Source organism: Pan paniscus, chromosome 6 (assembly GCF_029289425.2).
Source record: "Pan paniscus chromosome 6, NHGRI_mPanPan1-v2.0_pri, whole genome shotgun sequence".
Lineage (NCBI taxonomy): Eukaryota > Metazoa > Chordata > Mammalia > Primates > Hominidae > Pan > Pan paniscus.
Window position 1 is genome coordinate 94,133,129 of NC_073255.2, and position 12,565 is coordinate 94,145,693.

At 50.1% G+C, this 12,565-nt stretch overlaps 1 protein-coding gene across 2 annotated transcripts; it reads left to right on the plus strand.

Moving 5' to 3' along the window:
- The first annotated feature begins 6,683 nt into the window (after positions 1 to 6,683).
- Positions 6,684 to 11,920, plus strand: CCL24 (C-C motif chemokine ligand 24). Of its 2 annotated transcripts, XM_003808924.5 has the most exons (3): positions 6,684 to 7,840; positions 8,060 to 8,177; positions 9,520 to 11,920. In XM_003808924.5, exons 1-3 carry the CDS (start codon positions 7,768 to 7,770, stop codon positions 9,686 to 9,688), a joined length of 360 nt encoding a protein of 119 aa, XP_003808972.1. In that variant the 5' UTR covers positions 6,684 to 7,767; the 3' UTR covers positions 9,689 to 11,920. The 2 variants fall into 2 exon arrangements, with proteins under 2 accessions (XP_003808972.1, XP_034821306.1); XM_034965415.2 differs by having other exon boundaries at positions 7,725 to 8,177.
- The last annotated feature ends 645 nt before the right edge of the window (positions 11,921 to 12,565 follow it).

A 12,565-nucleotide genomic window follows, 5' to 3' on the forward strand; every position in this document is an offset into this window, starting at 1 on the left:
CTGTTTTTATCCATGAATGGTCCCCCCAACACATGCACTCAAGTTTGAAACCCAAGTGTTATCCTAGACAATCCTTCCTTTTCCTCAACCGTATGGCATCAGAGCTCAGCAAATGGAATCCTGAGTAATCCTCAAATCCATCCCCTTTTTTCCATCCTAACTTCCTCCACCTCTCCATCCTAGATTCCCTACCACAGGCTTCCCAACAGTTCTGCCACATGACTTACTGCAGCCAGAGTGATTTCTTTAAGGCTCCAACCTGGCCAAGTCACCCCTCTGCCTTGACTTCATCTCTGTGGCTTCCAGGGCTTGAAATACCCTTCTCTGCCCAGTTTCCTCCCTGTCAAGCCCCACTCCCCTTGGTCAGCCTAACTCAGCACAAGGGGCACCTCCTTCAGGAAGTTTTCTATGACTTCTGCTCTCCACTGTGGCCTCGGTAGACCTCCTCCATCTGGACACTTATCACCTGTGTCATAATTGCCTCTGTCTCTCAAGGCTAGTGTGAGAGTTCCCCAAGGCAACACCTGTATATAGTTTTTCTTGGTATGCCTGGGATGGGGCACCTGGTATATAGCAGGGTTCGATGAGGGATGGATGGATGGATGGATGGATGGATGAATTGATGGATGGATGGATGGATTAATGAATGGATGGATGGATAGATGAGTGGATGGATGGGTGGATGGATAGATGGGTGGAGGGATGGATGGATGGAGGGATGGATGGATTAGTGAATGGATGGATGGATAGATGAGTAGATGGGTGGGTGAATGGATGGATGGGTGGAGGGGTGGATGCATGGGTGGGTAGGTGGATGGGTGGATGGGTAGATGGATGAAGGGTGGATGGATGAATAAGTGGATGGATGGATGGATGATGGATAGATGGGTGGATGAGTGGGTAGATGGGTGGGTGGGTGGATGGATGGATGGATGAGTGAGTAGATGAATTAATGGGTAGGTGGATGGATGGATACCTGAAACACCTCCCTTGGGGCTGAGTTCCTCTAGCTTAAGGGTCTGGTTCCTGCTAGATGGTAAAGACTTGCATGTGCACTGCCAGGCGAGGTGGCTCATGCCTGTAATCCCAGCACTTTGGGAGGCCAAGGCTGGCAGATCACCTGAGGCCAGGAGTTCGAGACCAATCTGGCCAACATGGTGGAACCCCGCCTCCACTAAAAGTACAAAAAAATTAGCTGGGTGTGGTGGCGTGCGCCTGCAATCCCAGCTACTCAGGAGGCAGAGGCAGGAGAATTGCCTGAACCAGGGAGTTGGAGGTTGCAGTGAGCCGAGATTGTGCTGTTGCCTGGACGACAAAGCAAGATTCCATCTCAAAAAAAGAGAAGGAGAAGGAGAAGGAGAAGGAGAAGGAGAAGGAGAAGGAGAAGGAGAAGGAGAAGAAGAAGAAGAAGAAGAAGAAGAAGAAGAAGAAGAAGAAGAAGAAGAAGAAGAAGTTGTTTACTAAAAGCCCTTACATCCATAACTTTCTAGGATTCTAGAATCACATGAGATCATGGGTAAAAAGTGGCCTCATCCTCCCCGCCCCCACCATTTCATAGATGAGGAAATCAAAGCTTGGGAGGAGTGAGCAAGTTGCCCAGGCTCATACAGCCAGTTTTTAGCAGGTCAGGGACTAAAATATGTCACTACACCATAGCTGCCCATCTATGGGCCTATGGTTTGACCTAAAATTCAGTTCAGACCTTAGTAAGAAGACACAGGATTTTTTTTCTTTCTTTCTTTGTGTGTGTGTGTGTGTGTGTGTGGTCTACTTTTACCCTAATTAGGGCCATCAGATCCAGTGCCCCCTTTCTGGGACCCTTCCTCAGGTATTTAAAGTCATTTATCTTCAGAGATGACAGCCCCCTTCTTTTATTTATTTATTGAGAAATGGGGATATGTTATGTTACCCAGGCTAGTCTTGAACTCCTGAGTTCAAGCGATCCTCCTGCTTCAGTCTCCCAAATAGCTGGGACTACAGGCATGCACCCCAGTGTCTGGCTAATTTTTCGTTTATATTTTGTAGAGTTGAGGTTTCACTATGTTGCCTAGGCTGGTCTCGAACACCTGAGCTCAAGCAATCCTCCTGCCTCAGCCTCCCAAAGTACTGGGATTACAGATGTGAGCCACATCGCCCAGCCTACGAATATATATATATATATATATATATATTTTTTTTTTTTGAGACGGAGTTTCACTCTTGTTGCCCAGTCTGGCGTGCAATGGTGTGATCTCCACTTACCACAACCTCTGCCTCCCAGGTTCAAGAGATTCTTGTGCCTCAGCCTCCCGAGCAGCTGGGATTACAGGCATGTGCCACCATGCCCAGCTGGTTTTGTATTTTTAGTAGAGATGGGGTTTCTCTATGTTGGTCAGGCTGGTCCCAAACTCCCGACCTCAGGTGATCTGCCCACCTTGGCCTCCCAAAGTGCTGGGATTACAAGCGTGAGCCCTGGCCCTCATATTTCTTACCTTAGGGAAATCTTGTATTACTATAATATATATATATATATATAAAGTTCCTTAAAGTCCCTTATTAAAGAGGGTGACCATAACAAAACATTTAAATAAAATGAGAAATGTTCCTTCTTGTATCACGGCTGGTGGTCCTACACTTGGGGAGAGGCCGCTCTGGCCAACACGCTACTTCTCAGATGGAGAAACCGAGGCCAAGAGAGGGACAGGGTCTGTGCTGGAGCCATCAGGGGTTCTAAGAGCCTCACACTGCTGTGGGTCACCTCCCACCCACCCTCCACCCTCCTCCACACATGCTGTTTCTGCCCCTGCCAGGTTCCCACTTCTACTGCTTCCCTCTTCCTCTTTCTAATTTTTTTTTTTTTTTAAAGAGTCCGGGTCTTGCCATGTTGCCCAGGCTGGACTTGAACTCCCGGGCTCAAGCAATCCTCCCACCTCGGCCTCCCAAAGTGCTGGGATTACATGTGTGAGCCATTGCACCTGGCTCTTTCTCTTTTTACCTAACCACTCCCTTTCTTTTTTTTTTTTTTTTTTGAGACGGAGTCTCACTCTGTCACCCAGGCTGGAGTGCAGTGGTGCGATCTCGGCTCACTGCAACCTCTGCCTCCCAGGTTCAAGCGATTCTCCTGCTTTAGCCTCCCGAGTAGCTGGGACTACAGGCGCGTGCCACCACGCCCAGCTAATTTTTGTATTTGTAGTAGAGATGGGCTCCCATTTCGGGAGCTAAGTGGCCCTGTGATGGTGTCTGCTCACTTATCCTTGCGAGGCATCAGCTCTTCCCTCATAAAACAGGGTTGGTAATCCCTGCCTTAACAATTTCCCTGTATAGAGCATAAAGATTAGGTGTTTTGGTTGGGTGAGGTGGCTCATGCTGGTCATCCCAGCACTTTGGGAGGCCGAGGTGGGTGAATCACTTGAGATTAGGAGTTTGAGACTAGCCCAGCCAACATGGTGAAACCCCGCCTCCACTAAAAACATAAAAATTAGCCAGGCATGGTGGTGTGCATCTGTAATCCCAGCTACTCGGGAGGCTGAGGCAGGAGAATTGCTTGAACCTGGGGGACGGAGGTTGTAGTGAGCCAAGATCATGCCACTGCACTCCAGCCTGGGTGACAAAGAGAGACTGTGTCTGGAAACAAAACAAACAACAACAACAACAACAACAAAACATTGGGTGTTTTGGCCCAGTGCGGTGGCTCATGCCTGTAATCCCAGCACTTTGGGAGGCCGAGGTGGGTAAAACACTTGGGGTCAGGAGTTGGTGACCAGCCTGGCTGACATGGTGAAATCCCATCTTTACTAAAAAAACAAAAACTAGCTGGGTGTGGTGATGGGTGCCTATAATCCCAGCTACTCAGGAGGCTGAGGCATGAGAATTGCTTGAACCTGGGAGGTTGAGGCTGCAGTGAGCTGAGATCAGGCCATTCCACTGCAGCCTGGGTGACAAAGTGAAACTCTTCTCAAAAAAAAAAAAAAAAAGATTGGATATTTTGTGTTTTTTAAGGCCTTGGAAAAGCCCTTAATGGGTATTACTAATCTGGGGTGAAGCACCCCACCCCACACACTCCCACCCAATGACCTTCTGCTCGCCCACTCCTGTTGCAACATGGGGATGGCAGGCATCCCCGCCCTATTTACCCCAGCCTCACTCTTCTCCTGAGTGCTGCCTCTGTCTGACCATCCTTTCTACCCCCAACTTCCTCCTCCCCACACACCACACTCCCGGCACCCACTGAGTGAGAAAATGCAGGCAGTCAACCGGCATCCCCTCTGAATCACTGGGGAGCAAAAATTAGAAGAGCTGTCATAAGACATCATGATGAGCTGGGCACAGTGGCTCATGCCTGTAATCCCAGCGCTTTGGGAGGTCGAGGTGGGAGGATTGCTTGAAGCCAGGAGTTGGAAACTAGCCTGGGCAACATAGGGGTACCCTGTCTCTACTAAAAATTTAAAAAATTAGCTGGGCATGGTGGCGTGCACCTGTAGTCCCAGCTACTCAGGAGGCTGAGGCAGGAGGATCACCTGAGTCCAGGAGTTGGAAGCTACAATGAGCTATGATCACACCACTGCACTCCAGCCTGGGCAACAGAGTGAGACCTTGTCTCAAATTTTTTTTTTTTTTTTTTTTTTTTTTGGCCAGGTGCAGTGGCTCACACCTGTAATCCCAGCACTTTGGGGGGCCGAGGTGGGTGGATTACCTGAGGTCAGGAGTTCAAGACCAGCCTGACCAACCTAGTGAAATCCCGTCTCTACTAAAAATACAACAATTAGCAAGACACGATGGTGGGTGCCTGTAATCTCAGCTACTGGGGAGGCTGAGGCGGGAGAATCGCTTGAACCTCGGAGGTGGAGGTTGCAGTGAGCCAAGATCACGCCACTGCACTCCAGCCTGGGCGACAGAGAGAGACTCCGTATCAAAAATAAATAAATAAATAAATAAATAAATAAATAAATAAATAAAATTTTAAAGAAAAAAACCTCTGCATGTATAAAGGGCCTTCCCGTGACTTTTCTCACTTAATCCTCCCTAATTGCTCTGCCAGCAGAGGATAATTATTGTTGGCTGATGGGGAGGTGAAGGCAGACAGGGGCAGGTGCCAGGCTAATGAAGCCCTGAGTTGGGCTCTCAGCATTTTTCACTCTGTAAGCATAGGCAGCGAGATCAGGTGCTACCAGCCTCCCCGACTTCAGTCTTGCCTCCATCAGGGGACCCGCCTTGCTGACTTACCTTGTGTACACGCTGGCTCCAGTTGTGCTCTGTGGGCAAAACCCACACAGGAGTCCCTGGTCCAGAGGAAGTTGTTTCAGAGTTGATCCGTCATCTATTCATTCTGCAAACGCTGGCCATGGCACAGGTGATTTGCTCGGCACTTGGCGGGTATATAAATTTATCTCAAGGCGTTCAGGTCAAGCATGAGACTGAGACGCAGACACCCAGCTGGCCACCAAGTGACGAGTACCACTGTGCTCCCACTATGCCACTGTGTGGGTCCTACATCGGTGTGTGCCCTGGAATCCCAGAGCAGGGAGGTTGGAGAAGGCAAATGGAGAGAACCGTAGGGAGGGGTTGGGTATGGGAGTGTTGGAGACCGCACAAATCTTTCTTATGGTTAGGCATAATTGAAGCCTGTCAGTAACAATATGAACCTGTGATCAATTAAGCAGCTGACCAATTGTTACCCCCTCCTCCTTGTTCTTGTTACCCAATAATTACAAAGGGCTGTAGAGCCTCCGTGGCAGTCAGCCACATGGGAGTGGCGGGTGAAGGGAGTCTCTGATCATGAGGTCCTGACCTGGGATCCTGGAATCGGGGGTGGAGTGAGGTGGGAGCCATGTCCCACTCTGCCTCATAAAGTTGCCTCAGTCCCTTACAACTGAACTGGACGTTATGACTTACAGGCTTCCGCGTAGTTGCCAGTGCCTTCCGTCCTCCAACCTCAGTGCAGCTGTCAGCTATGAGTCCCTCCTGAACTTTCCTCCTGGCACAATTGGCCAGTTTTCCCGTGGTTTTTTTTGTTTTCTTTTTCTTTTTCTTTTTAAAGACAGGGTTTTGCTATGTTGAGCAGGCTGGTCTTGAACTCCTGGGCTCAAATAATCCTCCCACCTTAGCCTCCCAAAGTGCTGGGATGACAGGCATGAGCCACCTCACCCAGCCTTTCTTTTTTTTTTTAAGAGACAGGATTATGCTCTGTCACCCAGGCTGGAGTTCAGTGGTGCTCACCTAGCTCACTGTAGCCTCAAACTCCTAGGCTCAAGTGATCCTGCCGCCTCAGCCTCCCGAGTAGCTAGGACTACAGGCGCATACCACCGTGCCTGGCTAATTTTTCTATTTCTTTTGGAGACAGGGTCTTGCTATGTTGCCCCTGCTGGTCTCAAACTCCTGGCCTCAATCAATCCTCCCACCTCAGCCTCCTAAAGCGTTGGGATTACAGGCATGAGCCACCGCTCCCGGCCCCTGGTTTCTCCTATGTTTCCCTTCCTCCCACCCACCACCCCCATACCTTGTCCTGGGTCAGGGTCCCCAAAGCAGACCCTGAGGCAGGGATTCATGGGCTTGTGGTTTATTAAGAGATGCTTCCACGAGAGACCATCGGGGGACTGGGAATCTGGTCGGCGGGGGAAGGGGCCAAGCGAAGTCCGGCTGCACAGAGAGTCACAGATTTGACCGAGTTGGAAACTCAGGAAACAGGGTAGGTCATGCTGGACCTGGAGTCGGCATCCCTCTGGCAGACATTGGCCACCTCAGAGGATGTGAATTTCCAGGCATTTCCCACTTCCCTAGAACCTTGGTGACTAAGTGGCTCCGGCAACTTGAGGGTACAGGCGATGGCTGTTGGGACTTCAAGGCCACCGAGAGCTGATGGAAAGCGGTCCTGACAGCATCTGCTTTGCTCTGTCAAGACTTGTCATGGACTGATTGATTGATTGGTTGATTGATTGATTTTAAGACAGGGTGTTGCTCTGTTGCCCAGCCTGGAGAGGCAGTGGTGTGATCACAGCTCACTGCAGCCTTGAACTCCTGGGTTCAAGTCATCCTTCCACCTCAGCCTCCCCAAGAGCTGAGACTACAAGCCTGCACCACCACGCCTGCCTAATTTTTTTATTTTTTATAGAGATAGGGTCTTGCTTTGTTGCCTAGGCTGGTCTCAAAGTCCTGGCCTCAAATGATCCTCCCACTTGAACCTTCTAAAGCACAGGGATTACAAGCATGAGCCACCGTGCCCAGCTGACCTCTTATTGTCTGTTACACACACTTGATCACAAATCTGTCTCCCCATTAGAGTCCTCCCAGTGCCTGGCACAGACCACATGCCTAATAAATAATTGGGTGAATGAATGAATGAATGAATGGAAGGGAGAAGATAGGGATGACTCTGCCCATTTTCAGCTGAAGTAACTGAGGCTCAGGGAGGTGAGTGACTTATCCAGGATCCCACAGGGAGTGGCCAACACAGCCAGGATCCCATGGGCCTTCTGACAATGCATCCAACACCTTTGAACTTGGCCTAGGTGGGGTGATGTCCCCTCCCCCAGTTCTTTCATTCGGAGCCCAAAATAACCCTTGACTCAGCTGGGCAACAACGGGACAACTTCCTCTTTCCAGACCACAGGCCTCAGGATTTTCAAGGAAGCGTGGAGGGGGCTCGGGGGCGTGTTTCCTTCTAGTTGCCCCATAAAGGGCAGAGGGAGGGAGTTTGGGGTACTCTGCAAGGACCCGAGCTCTTTATCCCTAGGTCCTTTCCTCCTGCACGTCGGCTTTGAGCCCCGAGCTGGTGCTTCTGCTCTCCGAGACATGGCAGGCCTGATGACCATCGTAACCAGCCTTCTGTTCCTTGGTGTCTGTGCCCACCACGTCATCCCTACGGGTAAGACCTCCGACAGGATGCAGTTCCAAGGGCATGGCTGGGATGGCACAGTGGGGGGTGCAGGACTGACCAGCCTGGGGCTGGAGGGAAGCGCTGGGGAAAGGGCAGCCCAGTGAATGGACTGGCGGTGTTTGGTGCAGGGTTCAAGCTCCAGCTCTGAGGCCCAGAGCCAAGGGGAGGCTGGGAAAAGACGTGGCTCTTCTCTCTCTCCTCTTCTAGGCTCTGTGGTCATCCCCTCTCCCTGCTGCATGTTCTTTGTTTCCAAGAGAATTCCTGAGAACCGAGTGGTCAGCTACCAGCTGTCCAGCAGGAGCACGTGCCTCAAGGCAGGAGTGATGTAGGTATCCTTCATGGGCACGTGGCAGGAGAGGGGCGGGGGCAGGTGCAACTCCAGGGTCCCTGAGAAGCAAGGTCAGCCAGCCCCAGCTCTGTGCATCCCTGGAGAAGTCACCTCCCCTCTCTGGTCCTCAACTTCCTTGCCCATAAAACTAGGAGGAGGATATATTTATTTTTTTAATTTCATTTTTCTTTTTAGGAGATAGGGCCTTGCTCTGTCACCCAAGCTGGAGTGCAGTGGCATGATCATAGCTCATTGCATTGCAGCCTCAACCTCCTGGGCTCAAGTGATCCTCCCATCTCAGCCTCCCAAAGTGGTGCTAGGATTACGGCCATGAACCACCACACCCAGCCAGGAGGAGGATTTTTTTTTTTCTTTCCTGAGACGGAGTCTCTATCACCCAAGCTGGAGTGCAGTGGTACGATCTTGGCTCACTGCAACTTCCGCCTCCCAGGTTCAAGCAATTCTCATGCCTCAGCCTCCCGAGTAGCTGGGATTACAGGTATGCACCACCATGCCCGGCTAATTTTTGTATTTTTAGGAGAGACAGGGTTTCACCATGTTGACCAGGCTGGTCTCGAACTTCTGACCTGAAGTGATCTGCCCATCTCAGCCTTCCAAAGTGCTGGGATTACAGGCGTGAGCCACCAGGAGAAGGATTTAGATTCAATATCTACTGAGCACCAAATATATAACAAGGCACTATTCAGGGGCACAAGACAATATCTTATCTAATTCTCTCAACAATTCTGTGGGGTAGGGATGATTGTTCCCATTTTACAGAGGACAGCTGAGGCTCAGGAAGGTAACTTGCTCAAGGTCACGTGGGCCGACATGTGTCTGTCCTCCAAATAGCTTCATAGGTAGTAACTGTGAACTCATTTTGTAAACAGAGGCATGAAATAGAAATACAATAAGAAGGCCACGTGCAGTGGCTTACATCTGCAATCTCAGTGCTTTGGGAGGCTGAGGCAGGAGGGTTGCTTAAGGCCAGGAGTTTAAGACCAGCCTAGGCAACATAGTGAGACTCCGTTTCTGCAAAAAAATAAAAAAAATTAGCTGGGCATGGTGGCATGTTCCTGTAGTCCCAGCTACTCAGGAGGCTAAGGCGGGAGGACCGCTTGAGCCTCGGAATTTGAGGCTGCAGTGAGTTATGATCGCCACTGCATTGCAGCCTGGACAACAGAGTGAGACCCTGTGTCAAAAAATGAAGATGACATCATCTCAGCAACTTGCAAGGAAGCCTTACTGTCTCTGGGCGTCCACATCCTCCCCGCCATGAAGTGGAGTGGCCGAAGGTCCCTGTCGACCTCAGCTGATCCCCTGTCCCTTTCTTCCACAGCTTTACCACCAAGAAGGGCCAGCAGTTCTGTGGCGACCCCAAGCAGGAGTGGGTCCAGAGGTACATGAAGAACCTGGACGCCAAGCAGAAGAAGACTTCCCCTAGGGCCAGGGCAGTGGCTGTCAAGGGCCCTGTCCAGAGATATCCTGGCAACCAAACCACCCTCTAATCACCGCCCAGCCCTCCAGCCCTGATTTTGGGCCTGAGCTGCTTGGCGGGCTACTCGGGGCCTGGGGAAGCCACAGTGATGGGGGGAAGAGCTAATTTTCCTGTTTCTTAGCAACACTCTCCAGGGATGTGTCTCTTCTATGAAAAACCCGAGGGAGCAGGTGATGTGGTTCCCGGGGGCTGAGCAATGGCTCCAAGCATCCAAGGCCCCTTGCCTTTCTGGAGCTGGGTGAGAAGATCCCAGAAGGAGAGCAGTAGCAACTCTTTGCCTTCTCCTCCTGACCTGGTTCTGATGCTTTTTCTTTTTTTCTGAGACGGAGTCTCGCTCTGTCACCCAGGCTGGAGTGCAGTGGCACAATCTCGGTTCACTGCAACCTCCGCCTCCTGGGTTCAAGTGATTCTCGTGCCTCAGCCTCCCGAGTACCTGGGACTACAGGTGTGCACTGCCACACCCAACTAACTTTTGTATTTTTAGTAGAGATGAGGTTTCACCATGTTGGCCAGGCTGGTCTCAAACTCCTGGCCTCAAGTGATCTACCTGCCTCGGCCTCCCAAAGTGCTGGGATTACAGGCGTGAGCCACCACACCCAGCCTACTCAAACTTTTATGCTGAAAAAAAAAAAATCGTAATTTTTTTTTTTTTAAAAGAAATGAACGTGGAGGACCGGGGTGAAGGGCCAGCCTGGGTAGTTTAATCTTTTTGGGAAGACATGACTTTAAGGAGATTCCCTGCTTTGTGACAGGTTGCTCCATGCTGTCTTGGGGACAAGGGCCTGTACTGCCTTCAAATCTGGGCTCACCCCACATTTTGGTGAGGGGAAGATAGGGTGGGGGGATAAGGGGGAGAAAAGACTCTAGCTTTTTTTTTCTATGCATGATATACTGTGTGGGTTTATCAAGAGTGTAGACACAGTTGCTGTTCTCAAATAATAGGCCAAATAAAATGCGATTCTTTTTTCCTTTGAAGGTTGTTGTGTCTTGTGTGTTCTTTTTTTTTTTTTTCTTTTCTTTTTGAAATGGAGTCTCGCTCTTGTCGCCCCAGGCTGGAGTGCAATGGCACGATCTCAGCTCACTGCAACCTCTGCCTCCCAGGTTCAAGCAATTCTTCTGCCTCAGCCTCCTGAACAGCTGGGGCTACAGGTATCTGCCATCATGCCCTGCTAATTTTTTTATATTTTTAGTAGACACAGAGTTTCACCGTGTTGGTCAGGCTGGTCTCAAACTCCTGACCTCAGGTGATCCACCCGCCTCAGCCTCCCAAAGTGCTGGGATTACAGGTGTGAGCCACTGTGCCCGGCATTTTGTGTTTTTGACTCTCCTGGAGGGGGTAGGGTTGGGCTATGACCAATGGTGTACGTGCCCCAGAAAGCATCCCAGGCTGCCTCTCCAAGGTTGAAGGGGAAGAAGACAGCTGGAGCCCAAAGCATCTGGGAGTGACCTTGCCCTGCCGCTGGGAGTCCTGTTATTGACTTTGAAAAACACACATGCACAGCTAGGTTCAATTAAATAATTAAAAAAATTTTTGAGACAGGGTCTCACTCTGTTGCCCAGACTGGAGTACAGTGGTACAATCATAGCTCACTGCAGCCACGAAATTCTGGGCTCAAGCAATCCTCCCACCTCAGCTTCTCTAAGTAGCTGGGACTACAGGTGTGCACCACCACACCCGGCTAATCTTTTCATTTTTTGTAGAGATGAGATCTTGCTTTGTTGTCCAGGCTGGTCTAGAACTCCTGGCCTCAAGCAGTTCTCCCACCTCGGCTTCCCAAAACACCGGAATTAAAGATGTGAGCCATTGCACCAGGCCCCAGACTAAAATTTTTTTTTTTTTTGAGATGGAGTTTCGTTCTTGTTGCCCAGGCTGGAGTACAATGGCATGATCTCGGCTCACTGCAACTTCCACCTCCCGGATTCAAGCGATTCTACTGTCTTGGCCTCCCAAGTAGCTGGGATTAAGGCACACACCACCACGCCCGGCTAATTTTATATTTTTAGTAGAGACGGGGTTTCACCATGGTGGTCAGGCTGGTCTCGAACGCCTGACCTCAAGTGATCCACCTGCCTCAGCTTCCCAAAGTGCTGGAATTACAAGGATTACAGGCATGAGCCACTCTGCCTGGCCCCAAATTTTTAAAATATTTCAACAAACACGTTATTGCACAAGGAGTTATTATGGGTATTAGGAGGCTAAAAAAATGATACACGATGATGTCTTGCTTCAAAGAATTAGAATTATAACATGAACACACTCGTGAATCAAGAACACTATGGGTTCAAAGCCAATTCTGCTTTACAAGTTGCATGACCTTGAAAGAGAAAAACTCTTTTTCTATGCTCGCGACAGTTTTGACACCAAATATATAAATTTTCCACACCATGCAGCTTTCCAATTCTCTGGCTGAGTGCAGTGGCCCATGCCTGTAATCTCAGCACTTTAAGAGGCCAAGGTGGGAGGATCTTGTGAGCCCAGAAGTTCAAGACCAGCCTGGGTAACATAGGGAGATCCTTTCTCTACAAAATAATAATAATAATAATAATAAATTTATTTATTTTGAGATGGAGTCTTGCTCTGTCTCCCAGGCTGGAGTGTAGCGGTATGATCTCAGCTCACTGCAACCTCCACCTCCCAGGTTCAACCAATTCTCCTGCCTCAGCCTCCCAAGTAGCAGGGACTACAGGCACATGCCACTGCGTCCAGCTAATTTTTGTATTTTTAGTAGAGATGGGTTTCACCATGTTGGCCAGGCTGGTCTCAAACTCCTGACCTCAAGTGATCTGCCCGCCTTGGCCTCCCAAAGTGCTGGGATTACAGGTGTGAGCCGCTGCGCCCAGCTGGATGTGGTGGTGGTGCAAGCTACTTTGGAGGCTGAGATGGGAG